Source organism: Triticum aestivum, chromosome 5A, assembly GCF_018294505.1.
Source record: "Triticum aestivum cultivar Chinese Spring chromosome 5A, IWGSC CS RefSeq v2.1, whole genome shotgun sequence".
NCBI classification, from domain to species: Eukaryota; Viridiplantae; Streptophyta; class Magnoliopsida; order Poales; family Poaceae; genus Triticum; species Triticum aestivum.
Genome location: NC_057806.1, coordinates 38,161,465 through 38,186,233, shown reverse-complemented (window position 1 = coordinate 38,186,233; position 24,769 = coordinate 38,161,465). Strand labels below are relative to the sequence as shown.

General features: G+C 44.9%; 1 protein-coding gene across 2 annotated transcripts; it reads left to right on the top strand.

The window, feature by feature from the left end:
• The first annotated feature begins 19,729 nt into the window (after positions 1–19,729).
• Positions 19,730–23,946, top strand: LOC123102167 (uncharacterized). 2 transcript variants are annotated; one of them, XR_006448796.1, is made up of 5 exons: positions 19,730–19,896; positions 20,396–20,465; positions 20,953–22,942; positions 23,086–23,295; positions 23,380–23,939. XR_006448796.1 is itself a non-coding variant. In XM_044523467.1 (3 exons), exon 3 carries the CDS (start codon positions 21,177–21,179, stop codon positions 22,812–22,814), a length of 1,638 nt encoding a protein of 545 aa, XP_044379402.1. In that variant the 5' UTR covers positions 19,730–19,896; positions 20,396–20,465; positions 20,953–21,176; the 3' UTR covers positions 22,815–23,946. The 2 variants fall into 2 exon arrangements, 1 of the variants encoding a protein (XP_044379402.1); XM_044523467.1 differs by having other exon boundaries at positions 20,953–23,946.
• Positions 23,947–24,769: the final 823 nt, after the last annotated feature.

The following is a 24,769-nucleotide window of genomic DNA, read 5'->3' as shown; positions in this document are numbered from 1 at the left end:
GCTTGGGCCACTGCTTTCAGCGAGGCCTCTTTGCCTCCGAATGAAAGAGTTCTCTCTTTCCATCCATTCACCATTGCTTGAATTCTTTCTATTATGTGTTTAAAACAATCAACACGGTCCACCCCTATCATGGATGGTAGACCGAAATATTTGTCTGAAATAGACTCCGTCATAATATTCAGAATTTGATATACTTCTGCCTTCACCTCCACATTTGTGTTAGGACTGAAAAATATAGAGCATTTTGATTCAATCACCAATTGACCTGAGGCTGCACAGTACTCATCTAAAATCCCATGCAAGGTGTTTTCATTGTGGGCGTCTGCTCTCATGAGAATAAGAGAATCATCAGCAAAAAGTAAATGAGAAATCATTGGCGAATCTCTACACACCTGCACACCATTCAAGTTACCAGCCTCCTCCTCATGAGCAATAAGGGCCGACAGTCCTTCAGCACATAAGAGAAACAGATATGGGGAGAGGGGATCCCCCTGTCTCAAACCTCTCGTTGGTGAAAAAGGCAACATTTCATTTGAGTTGAACCGAACCTTATACTCAACCGACCTTATGCAAGTCATCACCATTTGAATCCACTGAGCATGAAATCCCAATTTGGTGAGCATGGCCTCCAAGAATACCCACTCAACTTTGTCATATGCCTTGTGCATATCTAACTTGATTGCACATGTTCCAAACTTTCCCTTCTTTCTCTTCTTCATCGTATGTAAGCACTCATATGCCACTATGACGTTATCAGTAATGATGCACCCTGGCACAAATGCACTTTGTGTCTCACTAATTATATCTAGAAGAAAAACCTTCAGGCGTGCTGCGGGCATTTTTTAGATCACCTTATAAACCACATTACATAAACTGATAGGCCTAAATTGGGTGATCTTCTCTGCGTTGTCCACTTTGGGAATCAACACTATAGTAGTAGAGTTCCAACCTTCTGGAATCGTACCTGTATTGACAGCCGCAAGAACCTCCTTCGTTAGATCTCCTCCGAGCAGGTGCCAAAACTTTTTATAAAAGATAGGATGTAATCCGTCCGGTCCCGGTGCTTTCAAATCACCAATACTGAATAAAGCTTTCCTGACCTCCTCCTCTGTGTATGGAGCCATAAGTGACTCATTCATATAATCCGTAACACGCCTCTTAACTTTATTTATAACATTCATCGCTGGTACATTAACTTCAGCAGAGAAGAGATGCTGAAAGTACTCAGTAATCAAACTTCACATAGCTTCATTGTTCTCTCTCCATACACCCAAGTCATCAAGCAAGCGTTTAATGTAATTTGTTTTCTTCCTAGCCGACGCAAAATTATGAAAGAAACTAGTGTTCTGATCACCGAATTATAGCCAGTTTGCACGGCTATGTTGTACCCAATAGATCTCTTCCTTCTCCAAATTTTCTTCTATCTCCATTAGCAACATTGAAAGGATCGATATAGTTGACTAGAGGGGGGGGGGGGTGAATAGGCAACTAACAATTTTTAGCTTTTCTTTACCAATTTAAACTTTGCATCAAAGTAGGTTATCTAGATATGCAACTAGGTGAGCAACCTATATGATGCAACAACAATAAGCACACAAGCAAGCAAGGGATATCACACAAATAAGCTTGCACAAGTAAATGCACGAGATAACCAAGAGTGGAGCCGATGAAGATGAGCATGTGTTATCGAAGTTCCTTCCTTTTGAGGGGAAGTACGTCTCCGTTGGAGTGATGTGGAGGCACAATGCTCCCCAAGAAGCCACTAGGGCCACCGTATTCTCCTCACGGCCTCACACAATGCGAGATGCCATGATTCCACTATTGGTGCCCTTGGAGGCGGCGACCGGACCTTTACAAACAAGGTTGGGGCAATCTCTACAACTTAATTGGAGGCTCCCAACGACACCACGATGCTTCACCACAATGGACTATGGCTCCACGGTGACCTCAACCGTTTAGGGTGCTCAAACACCCAAGAGTAACAAGATCCGCGAGGGATTAGTGGGGGGAATCAAATTTATCTTGGTGGAAGTGTAGATCGCCGGGCCTTCTCAACCAATCCCTAGAAAATCAACAAGTTTGATTGGCTAGGGAGAGAGATCAGGCGAAAATGGAGCTTAGAAATGGAAGAGGTAGTCAACTCGGAGGAGAAGACACCCCTTATATAGTGGAAGAACAAATCCAACCGTTATCCACCAACCTAGCCTGCGAAGCACAGTACTACCGCGCCAGGGCCGCGATACTACCGCAAGGGCATGCGGTAGTAGGGCTCCGCGGTACTACCGCCCGAGCAGCACAAACCATGACAGCCCAAATGCACTGAAGCAGAGGGCGGTAGAACCGCTGGCGCGGTACTACCGCTCCCCCTTGCGGTACTACCGCAAGACAGGGATGTTCCAGATTACGGGAAGGCACTGACATATAAAAATACATTCGTGGCAACTTCACTGAGTTGGAGTCAATGCAAAAATCCGACCCGATAGTACCGTAAGCCAGGAGCGGTACTACCGTGCGGGGTGCGGATGTAAAAAATTACATCCGCTCCTACTGCCGCGCAAGCTGCTGAGCTAGGCCAGAACACACGGTACTACCGCGTAGGGCGCGGATGTAAAAAATTACATCCACCCCTACTACTGCAGCCATAGCAGCGCCTGGCCTGGGGCCACGATACTACAGCTCCAAAGGAGCGGTACTACCGTGGGCGCTTGCGGTGCTACCGCGCCTGGGCCCGGTACTACCGCAAGGGCCTGCGGTACTACCGCTCCTAGGAGCAGTACTACCGCATGCCCAAGCTCCGCAAACACGACAATTTGCATAGACGAGAAAAGACGGAGGATGCGCCAAAGAGCCAGAGGAAAGGAGGTGCAAAAGGAGTAGACATGTACGTGATGATTCCACCCAAACCTTTCCAAAGCGGAGCCCCTCTTAATAGTACGGCTTTCCTACGACTCAAATGCACCAAAAAGAAACGTCGTCTTCAATAGTCTTCGAGGGGCACCAAATCGTCTTGTGCGTAGTGATGAGATGTCTGGAGTACTCAACGCACATGATTAGTCTGCAAAAGCATTGTCATCAATCACCAAAACAACTAAGGGATAAATATGCCCTTACAATCTCCCACTTTTTGGTGGATTGATGACAATACGGGATTTGCACAAAAGGAGATAAAATGAACATGGGCAAACCCCACATCTATAAAATATCGACGAGCTCCCCCTAGATGTGTGCTATCTAGATAAGTGTTTTGGACTGCACGACACACATACTAGGATCAACCCCCCCCTATATTTTATAGACAAGGCATATCTTGCAACAACAAGGCTAACACTAAGCAAGATAGTAAATATGAGCATAATATAAATAGCACAAGATAGCATAAGCTCAATAAGATACGATAGAGTGCATATGTCTTACACCATATGATAGATAAGTCTCACAAGCGCAAACCAAGCCAAAGCAAATGAGGTTCAATGGAAGAAAAGCAAACGAAACAAACACGATAAAACGACTCACAAATCCTACACTCTCTCCCCCTTTGGCATCGAGACGCCAAAAAGGCAGAGAGGACACCTACAACGCAAGGGGTGGCTCAAGTGGAGTAATCACTCGCACGCTCCTCGTCAGACTCGGCGGCGGGGATGGGCTCCTCCTCAGACTCAGTCCACTGATATCCTTGCTTCACCATCCATTCGGCCTCTGGAGTGATGTGCTTCTTAGACCTACTTGATACCTCCTCACCAAATATCTTGAAGATCTTCTTGTCGCGGCGACGACTCTCCTTGGAAGTAACATGAGCCTTGTATTGCCCCTGGGCTTGCATGCAGAACAAAGCCATCAACTTGGCCTTCAGCTTCTTAGCCCATGAGGGCTCAGTGGAGGGAGGGGCATACCTAGCAAAGCTGTCCTCATCTGCGTCCTCCTCCTCAATCTCCTCCTCATCAACATCCATCCTAGCAGCCTCAGCCTCAGCGCGAGTAGTACTGTTGGCCCACTGGGTCTTGACACGGAGCTTGATGGGCTCATGACGAGTACAGTCAGGAGCAAGAAACTCATCACCGGGAAACAACTTCTCCCAAGTCTTCGAGATCAACAGAAACATGTAAGGTCCATAGATGGGTATCTTACGGTTGACCACCGCGAACCGAAGCTCACACCACATGATATGAGAGACATCAAGTGGTTGCGTCTGAGAAACGCGTGCCTCCTCACATAGGAGCATCATATCGACAAGATAGGCATGCACCTTGTCCTTGTCACCAATGCGGGAAAGAAGGAGTTGCGGAAGATGCGATACATGATGTCCATAAATGAGTTCAGCACCCATGCCTTCTTGCCACTGGGAAGCAACTTCTCAACATAATACTGTTGTAGCTTGTTCTTGTTAGCTGACTCGGAGTTGGCATGAGGGCGAACACCAACGGGTGTGTTGAGCCCCTCATCAAGAACGTGGAGCAAATCCATGAAGTCCTTCCATGTAGCAGTCAACTGACATCCATTGGTCATCCTCCAATCCTCATCAGAATGAAAGTGAATCGACGCAAAGAACTGGGCCACAAGCTCGGGGTCAAAGTCCAGGTGAAAAGAGATCACATCCACAATAGCAAACTGCTCCATGAGATCCAAGGCTTCACCAAAGTAGGCACGGTGCTTATCATCCCTCATGTGATTCATGTCAATCTAGTGCACATCCACATATATGTTCTGCTTGCCCTTGATCATATCCAGATAAATGAGATTCTGCTGCTTGGTCCAGAACATGTCATTCCCTCTGAAGTTGGCACGCAGGTTCACATAGGGGTTGATCTTCCTTCAAGAGATGAACTCAGCCAGTGGTATCTCATCCATGCCCATGGAGGGCTCCTTGTGCTTGGGGGCGGTGGTCTTGGTCCTGCGTTGGGGGGCATTGGAGCCCTCTGGAGCTTCATCTTGGTTGCGCAGATGCTTGGAACCCGTGTCACGGCTGGGATTGGAACGACGAGCAGGTGCACTGGAGCCACCACCTAAGACACAAAACACACAAAAAAACACGCACGAGAAGCGAGAAGGATAAATGCAAAGACCACAGCAAAGCGGGTGAAACAAGTAGAACTCGCACTTGAGAATTGCCACAAGAGAGATTTGACAAAAACGGTAGTACCGCACGGCTGCGCGGTACTAAAATTTTAGTGCTGCTCCTAGTCACGGTAGTACCGTGTCTCGGAGCGGCAGTAAAATTTTAGTGCCGCGCCTCGTGCGGTAGTACCATACGAGCGGTAGTACCGCACCAGAGATGCGGTAGTACCGCACGGCGGCAGATCCAAATCCACAATTGGATCTGAGCACAACCGTGACAATGACGCTGTACTACGGTTGGTCAAATCTACCACGGGGCAACATAGCAAGTACAATCTCTACGCATTACTACTCTCCTACATCCTACTCTTGCATAGATTTGGTCTAAAATCTCAAGAACAACATGCATCTCCCCAAAAACCTAGAAGCAAACAAACGAACCAAGATTTGGGGAGAAACCGTGTTCCATGGCAAGAGGAAGTGGTGGGGAACGATCCCACCGGTCGAAATCCGAGGAGAGCGTCTGGAGACGGAGATCCGGCGAGGGTCTCCGGCGCCGTTCTTGAGCGAGAGAGAGAGAGAGAGAGACGGCGTTGAGAGAAACAGAAGAATGGGTATGGAGGAGTTGGAACTCCCCCTGCCCGCTCTTAACCCCCACGCGCCCTCGACAGTGCGGTAGTACCGCGTGTCATCGCGGTAGTACCGTCCGGGCGGAAGTACCGCACCGTGGGCGGTAGTACCGCTCCCCTAGGCGGTAGTAAAAAATTACTGCTGTGCTGGGTGCGGAAGTACCATGCGCTGCTCACGCGGTAGTACCGTGGCAGGCCGCGGTAGTACCGTGTGCTCAAGAAGATGCAAGTTTCAAGAACAAGGGAAACAAAAGACCTTTGCAAAGCAACCTTCAAATGAACAGACACACCAAAACGCTGACACACGAGACAACACACACAAGTTCGACATGATGAAAGGAAGACAAGAGACAACAAGGACTTCTAAAACACTCAACACAACCTCTCCAAAGGGAGGGCGGTGGCCGGAGCCACCTATGTTTGAGTCAATTGGTATGGCACCGCGAAGAATTATCCTTGGGCCCATAACCAAAACTCGTCTTTGAAGCACAAGTACCATAAAAAATGGCTAATGTGAAAGAGTTGATCAATTTATGCATAATGGGGGGAGGGAGAGTTCATTGAGAGAACAACACTCCCCCTATGTCCATGCCTACACCTAAACAAGATAAGAAGTTGAATATGGTGGGGTGTGCAAGGGTTCAAGCAACATTGCTCTAATCAATGATATTTAGCTCATGCCTTAACTCGTGACATCTTGCTTCATCCAAGGGCTTCGTGAAAATATCTGCAAGGTTATCATGAGTGTTGATGTAGTTGAGCTCGATCTCCCCTCACCTAATGTGATCCCAGATGAAGTGATACCGAATCTCAATATGCTTCATCTTGAAGTGTTGAACCGGGTTGAGAGAAATCTTGATGGCACTTTCATTGTCACACCAAAGAGGCACTTTGTCACAAATGACACCGTAATCCTTTAAAGTTTGCCTCATCCAAAGAAGTTGTGCACAACAATTACCGGCTGCCACATACCCCGCTTCGATGGACAAGAGAGACACACAACTTTGCTTCTTAGAAGACCAACTTACCAAAGAGCAACCAAGGAATTGGCACCCTCCGGAAGTGGACTTACTATCCACTTTGTCTCCCGCCCAATCCGAGTCCGAGTATCCTGCAAGCTTGAAGTTTGCTCCTCTTGTGTACCATAAGCCAAAGTTTGGGGTATGAGCCAAATATCGAAAGATTCGTTTGACCGCCACACAGTGGCTTTCCTTAGGTGAGGCTTGAAACCGTGCACAAATTCCCACACTCAACATGATATCTAGTCTAGATGCACAAAGGTAAAGCAAGGAGCCAATCATGGAGCGATATACCTTTTGATCCACCGCTTTACCATTGGGATCAATGTCAGGTTGGCACTTGGTGGGCATTGGAGTGGAAGCCGGCTTGACATCACTTAGCTTGAATCTCTTTAGCATGTCTTGAGTGTATTTGGCTTGGTTGATGAAGTTTCCTTCTCTTCTTTGTTTGACTTCGAATCCTAGAAGGAACTTCAACTCTCCCATCGAAGACATCTTGAACTCCGAGGTCATGAGAGCAGCAAATTCCTCATTGAAAGCTTTGTTAGGAGAACCAAAGATGATATCATCAACATATAATTGGCACACAAACAACTCCCCTTTGACCTTCTTAGTAAAAAGAGTGGGGTCAATTTTCCAAACTTCAAAACCACGATCTTGCAACAACTCGGTAAGGTGGTCATACCACGCATGTGGGGCTTGTTTAAGGCCATAGAGTGCCTTATCGAGTTGATACACATGATCGGGGAAGTAGGGATCCTCGAACCCGGGGGGTTGCTTGACATACACTGCTACCTCTTGAGCACTGCGTTGGTTTTCCCCGAGGAGGAAGGGATGATGCAGCAAAGTAGCGTAAGTATTTCCCTCAGTTTTGAGAACCAAGGTATCAATCCAGTAGGAGGCTACGCGCGAGTCCCTCGTACCTGCACAAAGCAAATAACTCCTCGCAACCAACGCGGTAAGGGGTTGTCAATCCCTTCACGGTCACTTACGAGAGTGAGATCTGATAGATATGATAAGATAATATTTTTGGTATTTTTATGATAAAGATGCAAAGTAAAGTAAAAGGCAATGAAAATAACTAAGTATTGGAAGATTAATATGATGAAGATAGACCCGGGGCCATAGGTTTCACTAGTGGCTTCTCTCAAGAGCATAGGTATTTTATGGTGGGTGAACGAATTACTGTTGAGCAATTGACAAAATTGAGCATAGTTATGAGAATATCTAGGTATGATCATGTATCACTACAAAAAAAATACACTTCCGTGATGATACGTGTTTGTCACAGTAGGTCCCGTTTTTTGTCATGCATGTACATCCATGCCAAATTTGTGACAGAATCAAGATAGTCATACCTGTGCTGTCGTAGAAGTGTTCCATGACATTACCAAAATTATCATCACGGAAGTGTCCACTTCCATGACGATAAATCGCGCGTCACAGAAGTGCTTTCATCAAGGGTGACCGACACGTGGCATCCACCGTAACAGAACGTTGTTAAGCTATTAGGTCGGGTTTTGGATCTGATAACCCATTAACAGCCCCGACCAATGGGGATTTTCCACGTGTAAAATCATCATTGGTTGGAGGAAACACGTGTCGGCTCATCGCTGGGACATGTGTCATCCACTCATTGGACAGAAGGTGCCTATGATACGTCGACACGTGGCACGGCCCAACAGAGGCCCATTCCTGTGAAAAGGTCGGCCCGTTTGACTTGGTCAAAAGGTGGCGCGCCGGCCCATGGAAAGCCTGTTAATGGTCTGTTCGCATATAGCCCAGTTACAGCCCGCTAACCCAAGGCCCGTTACGCCCTATTCGAATTAGGCCCAGTAGCGTCATCTGGGCCATCCAATATGATTCCAGCCCGTTTTCACTTCTGGCCCATGTATGGCCCATGACGTCCTTCGGCTCGTATGAGGCCCTATGTAACTCTTGGCCTATTAACGGCCCGTGGTGAAACTGGCTCATAATAAACAGTGTATCACTTTATACCCATTAACGGCCCGTGGTGAAACTGGCCCGTAAAGAACAGTGTATCACTTTATACCCATTAACGGCCCATTATTCCGTTGGGCCGTTTACAGCCCATGTTATCTTTCGGCCTTCTCAGAGCCCATTTATTCTTGGGCTATTTTCCAGCATTCTTTTACTTACGGCCCGTTACTGTCATTTTCTGCTTGTGGGCCAAATTCAGCCCATGGTTACAGTCGGCCCATTTGTGGTCCGTTAATATGTTGGGCCGTTTTCATAGCGTCATCAAATACGTCCTATTAATGATGGCCCATTATGGTCGGCCCATGAATGGACGATTCCAACTCTAGCCCGTTTATGGCCAGAATGCGGTCTGTTTGGCCCATGTTTGGCCAATCGATCATACAGACCATATAAGGCCCATTGATGATACAGCCCGTAGAAGGCCCATTGTTTCTATGGCCCGTAGAAGGCCCACTATTTCTATGGCCCGTAGAAGGCCCACTGTTTATACGGCCCATAGAAGGCCCACTATTTCTACGGCCCGTAGGAGGCCTAGTGTCACTACAGTAAATATTAGCCCATGGTTATTGTGGCCTAGTTTTAAAAAATAGGTTATTGCGGCCACTAGCAAACCGTAGAAAAGGAACTGCACTGATTACAAGCAAACAAATAAACAAGACAACAAGGAAATAAATAAGCAAGCAACTTACACTAGGCTATCACGACTATTACACATATTACATCCACTGGGTATCAAAGTTCGCCACCAGTGCAAATATAGGGAACACATCATCATATAAATGCCGCAACAAAACAAGTCCAGAACTGAAACCACTTCAGAAGAGCTCAAGAAACAATATCCTGGGTACCCATAATGCTGGCAAGATGCTTAGCAAGCTTATTAACTTTCTCTTGTTTGGCGCTTAAGTCCTCTAGCGCTTGCTGTTGCACCAGAAAGTATGCATCTGAATTCTGAAGGGACTTCCTCAGTCCTTCGGCTTCCTATCGCATAACATCTGATTGATGTCTTTCAACTTGAAGTTGGGACTCAAGAAGCCGAACTGATTCAGGCAACGAGTTCGAAGATCTTGTGCCAGCAGTGGTAGCCAGTAACTCGAACACTACATCAAGACAGGACTTTGGGGTTGTCTCAGTGTCTTTAATATAGTTTTTATCAGCTTTCTTGGAGACCATCAGGGATGTCTCACTATCTTGAACCTTATCTACATTACTTCCTTTACTATTGCATAATAGGGTACTCTTCCCCAATATTTTATCCGCGAAACAAACAAACACATCTCAGGTTTACAATGTAGTATATGAAACTCATTTTGGTAAACTAGTTCAGTAGTAAGGTGGACAGGATAACAACATGAAACAAACATATATCTATGTAGTATGGTCACTGTATGGTCTATATCATTCTAGTTTATGTTGCCAAATCAAGATAGATACAGTTCGAATCATATCTATTTAAGACAAAGCAGCATAAACAGAATATAAGTGTGGGAAACTACACAGCAATAACAACACTTGTAATGTGCATGGCATGAGAACATAACTGTTTATTCAATTGAAACTGAAATCAACATAGAGCAAGTTACAACAGCAAACAGCCAAACACGTTGAAGAAACAGGTTTAAAACATACCTGTTGCGCCATTGGAGTTTCAATTGCATCCTTCAAATTTGAAATTAGTTGGTATTAGTAAATACAGTGATGCAAGAGCAAAGTAGTATGAACCATAGCTATGGGACCTGACCTGAGAACAATGCTTCTTCTGCTTTAAGCGTTGACTTCGGGTTCGGAGTGGTGGTTCTCGTGATTTGGGCACTGCAACAGTTGCCTTACTAACTGCTCGTGTTTGGGTGCTCTGTGGTGGAGACGGTGCTGTGTCAACGGGAACTGGGTGTCTATCTGCTGGGGTTGGGGTTAAAAGGGGTGTAGCTGGTTCTCTGTCCAACTAGGTAGGGGTACAATCTGCATGAGTGTGGGTTATGTGTGGTGGGGCTGGTTCTTGGGCAAGTACAACCGTGGTTCTATCTGCATCGATAGGTAGCACGATCTTTTCTGAAGACCGTGTTTTTACTCCCACAGATACTGCCATCACTCCCTCCAATTGAAATGGCTGATAAACAAGAAAAGTAATTGAATGTACAGACATTGTAAGATAGACAGGTGCAATGGATAGTAGGGAAGAAAACATGGCATGAAATAATTCACATTTATGTTGTCTAAGCAAACAGAATAGCAAGACATAATTTCACATATATGATGGCTAATTAAACATGTTCCATAGCTTTCTGTTGTTCAGTTGCAATTTTAGCAAGTGTTTTGTAGCTGGGTTTGGAACCACAATCAGAGTCATCTTCACTTGATGTTTGATAGTAAGTGGTGCGTGAGTTTACCTTGGCACCGCGTGCCATGAAGCAGTAGGTGGGAGTGGAGTTGTCCTTGTCATTAGCATCGGCGTTGGTGACGAAGTCATTGTCTTCAGTGTTGAAGATGGACTTGGCAACGTAGGCTGTAGCCAGACTTGCAACGCCAGAATCGGACTTCTCCTCAGACTCCACCTCTGCCTCCTCAGAAGCAGACTCCTCCTCTGAATCCATTTCCTTGCCGACAAACGCGCGGGCTTTGCCAGATGAGCTCTTCTTGTGTGATGAAGACTTGGAAGAAGACTTTGAGTATTTCTTCTTCTTCTTGTCATCAGAATCATACTCCTTGCTCTTCTTCTTGTTCTCATTGTCCCACTGCAGACACTTAGAGATGTAGTGACCAGGTTTCTTGCACTTGTGGCATGTTCTCTTCTTGTAGTCATGAGCAGAAGCTTCATCATTTTTTGAGCTGGATCGTGAAGACTTTTTGAAGTCTTTCTTCTTGGTGAATCTCTGGAACTTCTTCACAAGCATAGCAAGCTCCCTTCCAATGTCTTCAGGATCATCAGAACTGCAGTCAGATTCTTCATCAGATGAGGAAACAGCTTTTGCCATCAAGGCGCGAGTTCGCCCATAGTTGGGACCGTAGATGTCTCTTTTCTCAGAAAGCTGAAACTCATGTGTGTTGAGCCTTTCAAGTATGTCAGACGGATCGAGTGTCTTGAAGTCAGGACGTTCTTGAATCATTAGGGCTAGGGTGTCAAACGAGGTGTCAAGTGATCTCAGGAGTGTCTTGACGATTTCATGCTTGCTGATCTCAGTAGCCCCGAGAGCTCGAAGCTCATTTGTGATGTCAGTGAGGCGGTCAAACGTGAGCTGGACATTCTCATTGTCATTTCTCTTGAAGCGATTGAAGAGGTTGCGAAGGACACTGATTCTTTGATCTCTCTGGGTTGAGACGCCTTCGTTGACCTTGGAGAGCCAGTCCCAGACTTGCTTGGATGTTTCCAGAGCACTCACACGGCCATACTGTCCTTTGGTCAGATGACCACAGATGATGTTCTTGGCAGTGGAATCCAGTTGAACGAACTTCTTGACATCAGCAGTGGTGACACCTTCACCAGCCTTGGGAACGCCATTCTTGACGACATACCAGAGGTCGACATCAATGGCTTCAAGATGCATGCGCATCTTATTCTTCCAGTAGGGATATTATGTTCCATCGAAGACGGGGCACGCAGCGGAGACTTTGATTATCCATGCAGTCGACATAGCTAAAACTCCAGGTGGTTAAACCGAATCACACAGAACAAGGGAGTACCTTGCTCTGATATCAATTGAAAGTGCTAGTGATCGACTAGAGGGGGGGGGGTGAATAGGCGATTTTTATGAAAATCTTCAAAACATGGAAGTTTCGAAGACAAATGATAGAAATAAACCTATTACCATGCAGCGGAAGGTAGACTACACTAATCAAGCCATAGTCAAGTATTCAATGAAGTGAAAGCACAATGACTAATAGCAGCTAGGCAGTATAGATCAGGTAGGAAGCTAGTGTGAAGCCAATCAGAACAATCAATTACTCAGTGAAGACAAAAGATAATGCAATGACTTCAGAAGGACGAAACCAGACAATGATTTGTTGGACCAGTTCCAGTTGCTGTGACAACTGTACGTCTGGTTAGGGAGGCTGAGATTCAACTCAGAAGACCGCGTTTTCACCTTATTTCCCTTGAGCTAAGGACACCCAGTCCTCGCCCAATCACTCTAGTAAATCTTCAAGGTAGACTCCCAAACCTTCATAGACTTCGTTCACTGGTGATCCACAATGACTCTTGGATGCTCAGAACGCGACGCCTAACCGGCTGGAGAATTCACAGTCCTCAAGCGTAATAAGTCTTCAGATCACACAGACAAGAAGACTTCAGTGATGCCTAACACTCTTTGGCTCTGGGTGGTTAGGGCTTTATCCTCACAAGGAATTCTCTCTCAAAGGCTTCGAGGTGGGTTGCTCTCAAACGACAAAAGCCGTACACTAACTCTGAGCAGCCAACCGTTTATGGTTGTAGGGGGTGGGCTATTTATAGCCACTAGGCAACCCAACCTGATTTGTCCGAAATGACCCTGGATCACTAAGGAACTGACACATGTTCCAACGGTCAGATTTCAAACACACGCGGCAACTTTACTTGGGCTACAAGCAAAGCTGAGTCATCCAGCTCTGGATAAGATTTGCTCTCATTGTCTTCGCTCGAAGACATAGGATTTTGGTTGAGCATCACTTCAGTCACTCTGACTTTATTCACTTGGACCCCACTTAACAGTACGGTGGTTCCTATGACTCAACAAAGAAGAAAAGGAGACAACAAAACAACTAAGTCTTCGCACCCCATAGTCTTCACGCAATGTCTTCTCTTGTCATAGTCTTCAATGTGAATATCTTCACATACCACCATTGTCTTCAATGTCTTCATACATTTTTAGGGGTCATCTCCGGTAGATAAACCGAATCAATGAGGGACTACTACATGTGTTATCCTGCAATTCTCACAAACACATTAGTTCCTCAACCAGGTTTGTCGTCAATACTCCAAAACCAACTAGGGGTGGCACTAGATGCACTTACATTTTTTCCATCCTTTGATTTTCATGTCTCCACTTCTTTTAGAAATCTCGTATGGACAGTTGAGATTCGTAGGATGGCCTGGCTGTATGTTCAAAATATTAAGACTACCTTTCTGACACATCAAATGAGGCACACAATTCTCTGGGATTATCTGTTGAAAAACATAGTAATAACTTCATAGTTAGCAATGATGTACTAGTTTTAGAAGTATGCAAAAGATGCACGGATGTCGTAATAGTAAAAATCTTACCAGGGTATCTCCATGGTAGTTACCGTAGTTGAACGCATGCACTAGTGGCACATATTGACCCTAATGTTGAGGAGTTTGATTGTGGATATTGTAATTCTCAATGTCAGTACAAAATCCGACCAGATATTTTTTCTCCTTGTAAGTTGTTAATTCGGAGCCATCGGTGTAGTGGGTTTTGTTTACCATCTCCCGCACATTCTTTGAACAATAAAAATAAGTTGTCAACTATTTTGAAATAAACAATATAAATTAGCTAATAACTATGTTTGAGAAACTCACATAGCGGTAGAACTAGAGGCGTATCAATAAGGACCCAAATGTCCATATTGTCTTGGTCGATGTCAGGATTACCAAGATCCATGGTGATAAGCATACCCTCATCAAAACCATACATCTTGCAAAATGCTTCCCAATTTTTGCAACCAAAATGGGTTACGCTCTCAGAATTATACAGATTTACTTCAAAGTCCACATCGTGATGAGTCCTTAGGTGAATTTTCTTTGTTTCAGAAATTTCATGGTCTTCAAAATCCATCCTCTTCAAGACATAGCGTCTTGCATGGCATGGGATAAGCTATACTCGAATTATAAAAGATGAAAATTACACGTCGAAATATTTGAAGTCATGCTTAATTATGAAAATAACACTTGTCGTCGTTGTGTACCGTTTCAACTTCGAAGGTCTCCTCGAGCTTAATGCTGAAGCGCCGATCATCGTCCAGGTGAGGCATGTCGCACAGACCTCGATCGTCGTGGCACCAGCCGCACTCCCCCAGGAGACTTTCGTCGTCCGATGACGACATATCCTATGTTCATAATTCAAAACTACATCATCTCTTGCGTTGCGTTAGGTGAATATTGTTAGTCATGCACACTTGTGCATTTTCAGCCAGGCCCAGTGGAGTTGGCCTAAAAACATTTCTTTTTTAGGTCTGCTACATCCATCTCAAGTATTTATGGTCAAGGATTAGCAGGGCCATCCAATAGAATATGTATAACACAAGAGGCAGTTGATCCTACTTAATTAAGTACTAAGATACCCGGCCCATGCATTAGTAGCAAGTACCCCACATGTCCGATTTTTAGCAAAGTCATGCTAAAATTCACAGAAAATTTCAGCATGACCTTTGCTGAAAATAGGACATATGAAGTACCCGAATTTGCCGGAACGGAAGTTAATCGACATTCCGGCAAACTCAAGGGCCTCTCGGGGTACCTGCAAAATCATCACGACACGATGGTCGGAGACAAAACCCAGCAAACTCAAGGGCCTCTACTTTCATATGGATGGAAAGGCCACACACCATATCATCCTCTGCTTTCATATGGATAAAAATCAGCTCAACTTATGTGAGCTTCCATTCCAGATCTAATAGGTCACCCAACAAAAAATCATCAATAGTTTTAGCTGAAAAAATCATGGATTGCTGTTAACTGAAAATTAGTGAAAGAAACTGTTGCCGATCATGGATTACTGTTAATTAAAAATAGAGTATCTGGCTTGTCTTACCATGTTCACTAAGTCCACAAAAATGAATAGGTTCAGTAAACTTAAACTCTGAGCAAGTGTACTGCTTATTGTTAAGATTTGAGCTTCTTTTCGATAACTATAACACAACAGTTTTTACGATCTGGGCAGGTTTGGTAGCATCACAATTTGTTGACTTTAGCATGCCAATCTGTACTTATAGCATAAAATTAATTGCTTGCAAACTTAAAATAGAAGTTAGCTGCCTCTTGGAGAAAGTAAAATGGAGATACGACTTTCTAAGCTCTTGTTAGTCGAGGTCCTTCTTTTGCGGGGTCTTGTTAGTCTAGTTAGATAGGTAGGACTAAGCATTTTGATCATAGGATTGTGAAAAGATTGTTTCCGTTGAGAGATGATCTTTACTATGCCACTAGAAATATTATGTCTCCCTGAAACAGTGTGTTAGTTGTTAGTCTAGCCATGTTGATTATTTTCTGAAGCGGGTTTCATGCCAAAGAATATCCAGCATTTGATAAGGAATCGTTCCCTTACAATTTGGGATATTGCCAGACTGGTATGATTCAGTCAAATGCATATGAAGTCTTCATCTAAATTTTCCTTGCACTGTGCGCTTGCATTTGATTAAAAAATTCACTACCTTAACAGAATCTGATGTGTCGTATGACGACTCTATGAATCTGATGCCAGATGGAACTATTTATCAAGACATGATACACGACTATGTTCAGATTGTAAGGACAATATATGAAGGTTTGATTTGTCATTGTACCTGTCACTGACACAAGCACTTACTAAAAAAACAAAAACCTAACTGTTCTCTGAATAATCGTTCATGGGCAGGGGAACAATATGTGTGGTGCTAAAATCATTTATGGGCAGGGAATGGGGAGGAAGGGTGGAGAGAGAGGAAGGAGGAAGGAGGAGAGGTACCTGGGCGGGCGCGGCCGGTCGCCGGAGGGGTCGGGGTCGGGGTTGGGGTCGGGGTCGGCGGCGGCGTCGAAGGGATGCAGGGATGCCTCGGTTGGTCGTGGGGAGGCCGCGGTCGTCGTCCTGCACCCCATGCCCGGGCTGAGGTAGAGGCGGCGCAGTGCAGGGGCCGACGGGGGGAGGCTGTCGGCGACGGCGGCGACGTGGGTGGGGCGGCGGCGCAGTGGGTTGGCGGCGAGGACCGAGACGGTGAGGTGGGGCGCGGGGGTCGTCGGAGCGGGTGTGGAGCGAGGGGGGAAGTGGAGGGAGGGACGAAGCGATCGGGCGAATTAGCTAGGGGAGAAAACTTAGTAATGGCACACTGTCTACATGATGCGCCATTAGTATGTTTGGAAAAATGAAAAAAAAATTGTTACTAGTGGCGCACCATGTATCTAGTGCACCATTAGTGTCTTCCACACTAATGGCGCACCTGTACATGGTGCGCCACTGCTAAATTGTAGTGGCGCACCACATGTCAGGTACGCGATTAGTATCCATTTCATCTATAGCCCTTTTCCTAGTAGTGTTACTCTCCAACTACAATTCTATGCAAGCACTGATCTTCAAATTGAAGGTGATTATTCTTTTTAAGAAGGGAGAATGATTCACTTTGGTGTACATGATCCTATGGTCTTTTTTATTGATTGCTATGGATGTTCCTATTATATCCTCTAATTGACCAAAAACCCAATTCGGTGCCCAGGCTCATCTGCACCCGGTCAGAAAAAAAATAAAGAAATACTAAAACTATTTTTTTGTGTGTGATAGACAATTGTATGTGTGAGGTTCGCTCCAAACTTCAACTTATTTGGACATCTGAGCGGCTCAGCAAAAAAAAAACAAATCGGGTCAGAACAATGTGTGAACAGTAAACTTTTTTACAGAATTTGTTTTTTTTTCTGAGAGTTGCTCAAATGTTCAAATGAGTTAAAACTTGGAGCGCACCTCACGCATACAATTGTCTATCACACAAAAAAAATTGGACTTTTTTAAACACTTTTAGTATTTCTTTTTCGTCAGGGGGGTGCAGATAACCTCAGGAGCAGAAACGTCACACTCCTAACTGACCCAACTTGCCATTTCATACTCATGCTATTAGATCGGGTGCTCATGCACAAGGGTTACTTTTCTTAAGGGTGTGTTACTGTTTATTTGTGGTTTAGACTTGAACACATACTTCTGTTTGAAAACAACAAGTGCCAGCATCTCATGATTACGGTAACTAATTGTTCATTTAACACATGCAGATTATCAGATACAACCGGATGCCGCCACTTTGCAGTGTCAGATTTTTGTTGGTGAGCTAGCCCATGTTGTTCATGGAATGGCCTGATGTGAAAGGAAATGGGTCCATAGGTCGAGAAGAGAAGCTTTCATTTAGCATAAGTGTGGTGTTGTTGCAATTTTTTATATTAGTTAGATATTCAGATAGCCTTTGTTTGGAGGTTAGATAGTCTTATTATGAGAATCAAGTATGAAATTATGACATTCTATGAGGACTATGTTTAGGCACATAAATTATGAACCGATTATTCCTTCTTGAGAGGCGTTGTTTTTTCAGAAAAATACTACTATGAGTTCAGAATTTTAGCAAAACATGCAAGTTGTCATCTTGAGATTAGTTGTTAACTAGCATTTGAAGGCATGTGATATACAAAGAGACTAATGGGTATGTATTGTGCTTTTATATAAAAATATACAATATCACCTGTTGTGCATGCGGAATCTATCTAAAGATATAGGTTACCCTTTATCGGTATTGATCCACAAGAATGTGTATGTCCCCGTTGCAACGCACGGGCAATTAATTAGTCTACCCTATATAAAGACGGGCCGTACACATTATTTGAGATTTTAAATTTTAAACTAAGGGGAGCACCACGGCCTGTGACCACCTGGTCGAACCTCGCATGTGCGTGGGCTAATCACCAAACCAGGCTACCCTTCGTGCTTTCAATGGATAAACAATATTTATGTTGTCAGTCCTTGTAAAAATATTTATGTTGTCAGTTCTTATGTCATGAATATCAAAAACTATATTTATGAATTTTTAAGGTTTTTCTTTGAGAGTAGTGAAACTTTTCATCGTAAAAAAATGAGGCGGCTTAAGACCACTCTCTATATTTAGGTTGAATTGACAGCTATCCATAGATAATAATAGGGTGACCAAGACTACAAATTTGCACGAAGTACCTAACTTTAAATATACCTTCCCCACAAAAGAAATTGTGTAGCTGGCTAGCCTACGGACTCATAAACTTGAAACTATACAACACACATCACTCTTATATATATTTATCTCTAAAAAACTCAAATCAATTCTATCTTTAATTAGCTAATTGACGGTGTGTATACTTAGATTGCAATGCCCACAAGGATATCTGAACAATGTAAAATACAAAGGTAACATAAAGAAATAAAAAGATATACCAGAGTATAAGCTGTTATTTTTTTTAAAGAATATACTCCTAAGTTTTTTCTTACGTAGAGCAAAAAAAAGAATATTGGACAACAAAATTTGGGTCCCTTTATAATATCAAGTATCATCATGGTCGGGTGGTTAGCAGGACAAAGGTTCGAACAGCGGGGCTCCACAATTTTTTTAGATTTCAATTTTAATTTGTACGGTCTTCAAAAGACATATACACTACAGTTGTCACATTTAAATGCGAACCATCCTTGGTCTCGTGGCCATCCATGACAGGCTATTAGCTCGGGATTATAGGTTCAATCTACACCGGCCGCATCTTTTTACATTTTATTTGTGGAATTATGCACATAAATAAATAAAATGCAAGAAAGTTATCTGCAAAAAAGCCACTGACAGGTGGGCCTAGACTGCGCTGGTACGCCACATGTGCAGGCTATACGTCGGCATCTTTTTTTTTGGGTGGAATTTTGTGAGTAAATAAATAAAATGGATGAAAGTTATCTGCAAAAAAAGCCACTTATAGGTGGGCCTAGGCTGCGCTGGCAGGTCACATGTCGAGGCCATATGCCCGGATACGGTAGAAAGCACCGTATTTACATGCCGAGATAAGTTAAGCGACTACAATTTCGTATTTTATAAATTTTAGAATCAAATTACACATCAAACGCAAGTTTTATGACTTTCATTGATATTGACTCGCTAAAAAAAGCCCAATGCCCCAGTCTACTCTATTCAGGCTCATAATTCGAACCAACCCAATTTACCTTAGTACTCCCTCTATTCCATAATATAATGGTGTTTTTTTACACTAGTGTAGTGTGAAAAACGCTCTTATATTACTGAACGGAGGGAGTACTTCTTTGCCTAAAAAAAACCTTACTAGTATTTCTAAAAAAAAACAGTTTGCCTTACTGCTCCTCGATCCCTCATCCCCACTCGTTGCTGCTTCTAGTATTTCCCAACAAAAGTTCCGAACCGAAACGCAAGGCGGCACTCCGGTTGTTGACCCCGCCCCCGCCGTCGCCGCCGCCGGGTCTCCCTTCTCCTGCTCACAGCTGCTGACGCCCCATCAGGTATCTCACCGCGGATCTCACTCACTCATCTTCTGTTGATCCAGTTCCCCTTCCGTTTAGATCCTCGTTCCTCGGTATAGGCACCTGATTTGGTGCGTGCGTTAGGTGGAAACAGAGAGTGAATTCCAGGCCTACATAGCAGAGCAGTCCCACCGAACCATCTTTTTCCTTCTTCTTTTTATGCATATCATATCAAATATACAGTATGTCCAACACACGCATATTAGATTTCGGAACTAATGTATTTGTTGCAAGAATGGTTAACGATTCCCTAGCAAACATTATAGTATGGTATTCATGAATAAATAAATAATGAAAAACAGATTTTTTTTGTTTTGCTTTACCTCGGTCTTACGAAGATGCTTATATAGTATACACAGTTTTCGATTCTGACACCATATTAGCTAACCAGGTCTTTTATGTGATGTAAACTTTGCTTTCTTTCAAACACCATGTTTTTTTTTCAGAATTATTATTAATATAGCTTCGTTCTTCCTAGAGCACTGGCAGCAACCGCATCATGGAAGGGTCGAGGGAAGACGATCCGATATGCGTCAGTGACAGCGAAGGTAAAATTCCAATGTACAAGTGCATGTCGTGTATTAAAGATAATTGTTCTCTGTCCTGAAGGCATATGGGTGGGTTATGGCATTGTATAGGTTTCAGACTCTTTGAACCTTTCTGCATGCTCTTATAACAATGATGTGAGGTGTGAGATTTGTCTGACTCTTGTATGATTAACTTTTAAGGTATCATTAACCATTCATGAATGTTTAGCCCCTCTCTTCACATGTTAGATTTTCAGATCGGCAGTAGGAGGATATCGACACCTGTGCTCAAAACGGAAGTACGTATATAGTTGAGGCATTGCTTGCACCTGTATAGTTGAGCCCCTGTATGCATGTACATCAGTGGATATTGTTAGCTGTTTGGGCTATATTCTGTTGCATCTACAGTTCTACACAGTGACTTCTACAATATCATTTTTATCCTACTCCTCAAACTAGATTCTTCCTTGTCTCATATTTTCCACTCTTATCTGTTATCCCTGGTCAGAAACAGTTCAAATGGAAACCAATGGGTTATCTCTCAAGACTCAGGAAATCGAGTCAAAAAGAAAGTGGGAGACAGCCGCAGACCTCAGCAGCCGCTTTTGCAGTAACCAACATGAAAGTCCATGGGAAGGTGGTACAGCGAAGCACATCGCATGCCATTAGTCTGGGCACCAAGGTCACTCTTCGCAAGAGTGGCCTCGATGGAATGATGGTTCGCTCACTACCATGCTAGGGGAAGTACTGACCCCCGACAAGTCTAGTCCAATATTCAGAGCATGTAAAACAAAAAACTCAGGGAAGAGATTCAAGAGAAGGATATGCTTTACATGCCGTGAAGAAGGTCACTATGACCATCAGTGTCCTCAAAAGTTAAGAGCTATATCTGCCAACCTGTCAAAAGTAGTAGAAGAGTGGCCTCTATGGAATGATGGTTCACTCACTACCTCACTAGGGAGGCAAAGCAGTAACCAACATAAGAGTCCATGGGAAGGCCGCACAACGGAGCACATCGCATGCCATTCCTCTGGGTACCAAGGCCAATATTCGCAAGATTGGCTTCTATGGAATTATGGTTTGCTCACTACCTTGCTAGGGTGGCAAAAAGATTTCCGCTTTTGCAGTAACCAACATGAAAGTCCACGGGAAGGCGGCAAAACAGAGCACATCGCATGCCATTCCTCTGGGTACCAAGGCCACTATTCTCAAGAGTGGCCTCCACGGAATTATGGTTCGCTCACTACCTCACTAGGGAGGCAAAAAGATTTCCACTTTTGCAGTAGTCAACGTGAAGGTCCATGGGAAGGCGGTAGAACAGAGCATCAGGACAAAATGAATGGGATAATCACTTGTTTGGTTTGTGGCAAGGAAGGACATTACAGTTGTGACTGCCCTTTCAAGGATCAGGAGCACAAAGTCTTTTGCACACTCTGTAGCAAAAATGGCCACTGTAGCATGTGGTGTTGCCAGCAGAACAAGTCGGAGAGTCGCGCTTGCACCCGCTGTGGAGAGATAGGGCATACTGCTAGTACACATGGTCTCGGTTGCTCAAGCTGTGACGAATATCATCTGGATGGAGAGTGCCGACTGAGCGAAGTTAAATGCTTTGTTTGTGAATGTCAGGATCATTATCTTGCTCAGTGCCCCTTGAATTTCCAAGGTGCTCTGCGGCTTGCACTATCAAAACGAGGCAGCACATCATCTACACCTGCCAAGTGTTCCGCAAAATCAGAAGAAAAAGTACTTAGAGCCGATGGGTCTAGTCCAATTTGCTTTACGTGCCGTGAAGAAGGTCACTTTGCCTTTCAGTGTCCTCAGAACAGCCCCAGCGTGTCCGAAGAATTTGAAGAGAGCAGCACTATAGCTACAGCCACCAACTTGTCCAAAGAATTAGAAGGCCAGGACCCTGGTACTGCCAAACAATCATCAGAAACGAAGCCGATATTGTACGATCAGTGTTGCCCCTCAAAAGCAAAAGTACTGACCTCCAACAAGTCTAGTCCAATGGTTAGAACATGTAAAACAAAAACAGAAGGGGAGAAAAGGATGTGCTCTACATGCCGTGAAGAAGGTCACTATGCCCGTATGTGTCCGCAGAAGTTCGGAGCTATATCTGGCAACACGTCAAAAGAATTAGAAGAGAGCAGCACTATAGCTACATCCTCCAACATGTCCAAAGTATTGGAAGAACAGGACCCTGGTACTGCTAAACATTCATCAGATATGAAGTGGGTTCTTCGATGTGTTAGCTGTGGTCAAGAAGGGCACAAGGCCAGGAGCTGTCCAACACGAGTGTTTGTATGCTCCTTATGCAATGAAGAAGGCCACAAAGCCAAGAAATGCCCTCAGAAGCGCCAGAAGCGTTAAGACTGCCGCACCAAAAGCTATCGGTTAAGCAAACAGTGATACACACTATACTGTCATTAAATTTTCAATCACGCCAAGAAGCAGCTGGGAAAGAGATGTTGACACTAAGATACAACCAAGGAAGCTTGGTAAGATACTCTCTGAGCTGAGCCAGACCTCCACCTTTGACCAAGACATAGTGTTCCCTGTTTCGCTGTCAAATCCTCGCCTCGAGTGTCTACCTCAGGGCTAGGAAGGGACCACCTGACTCAGCCTCCTTCCCTCTGTGCAGCACCATCGCCGAGTCGCTGGTCGATGGAAAGCAGGGACGAGTTGTCGCTGGAGGTCGCACAGGGGAGCCAAGGTTGGCTAGAGCAGACGCTCCTGGGCAACAGCCGGCAGAGCGTCGATGACTGTCGCAACGAGCGGCATTGAAGGCAATGTCGGAGGTCCTCACTAATGGTGTTGAGGCTCGGTCTCGGGTCTTTGTCCATGATAATAGGTATCCTCCCCCTTCCAGAGGACTCGTCCACCCTGGCGATGTGCGTGTGCGGTATCCTTTGTTTGATTGTCGTTCCCGTTGCAGGCATGCTATACTCGATGAACCTTTGGACTGCTATGGAGGTGCAGGCCATCCATGGTGCCATATCGATTCTGCATGGCGTGCCGCGTGTGGGTCGGTTTCTTGAAATTCCTAATTGGCAGCCGATTGTTCTGAGATAGCACCAGTGCATCTAGCTTTGGAGTTGTAAACTGTCCTGAGCTCAATGGTTGAACTGGATGTTTGACAAACTGTGATGAATAATGTTCTTGCTAGCTGCACTGGATGCTTGACAAGTTGTACATAATATTTTTTTTCTAGCTTCAGACACTTCAAATAAAGTTCTGTAGCAATATTTTTTTCTAGCTTCAGACACTTCAAATCGGCACTGGAAGATTGTAGCAATAGACTCCAAATATAAATATAGCTTCTTTTTTCTACAGACAACAATAAGGGCCTGTTCTAGAATTCTCCTAGCTCCACCGAATCCACGATTTCAGCTTCTGGAGCGAGCTCCTCACTTCACCCAGCGATCAAAAAACGTTCTGGAGAGACGCTGGCTTCTCCCTTCGCTGCAGCCTAGTTGGGAGGCAAAAAGCCCGTTAGGCTCCCCATTGGGCTGGCTGGAGGCAAAGATGTGCAACAAAAATTCAGTTTCCATTAACAGTACAGGGGCACCAAGTCTGACATAGGAGCTCACCTTGTGGTTTGGGCGAGGGGGCTCGGCCTCCGGGCTGCTGCTCCTGGCTCCGGCATCAATGGCGACCTGCTGAGTTCGCCATTGTCAAGGGCTCGCTGCTCCAACCTGGTGCCGGGACGTGCGCCGCTGAGCAGGGGATCCGGCGGGAAAGAGGCCAGGGTGGGCGGATCTGTACGCGCAGGAGGAGTTCTCCTCGCTCCGCAAAAATGCACTACGGCCCATCCCAGCTTCACTATTTCAGCTTCTCGGAGCTAATGCGTTCGGCTTCATTTTTCACCTGGAGTTTGGGAAGCTCAGAGTGGGAGAGTTCCAGAACAGGTCCTAAATATCTTGTAAAGAATAGTTGCTAAAGCTCAGAGTCAGGGACCGTCGGTATGTTGAACTTAGGGCACTGCCAGCCCGTCTCCACAACCTGATGATGAGGCAGGAGGCGAGGGTTATCCTTGCTGGCATCGGCCCGACTCCAGGGGCAAAGAGTGCTTCTTCTGGAGGTACGACTTCTACATCAGCGAGTTGTTCCACCATGAATCCCAATGCACTTCTGGAGGCGGTGGTGCCTTATGTCCCATGTTCTACTCTTCCTTGTCGGAGATCACATCTTCACTTCATCGGCCTTATCGCCGGTGCTCATGGAGACGGCGGATAGAGGACGACACGGGCTTGGACGTCGGGCGCCGCTGCCGCCGTAGGATAGGTTTAGGGCTGCTTGTTTTTCTTGTTTTAAATGTTTGAAAT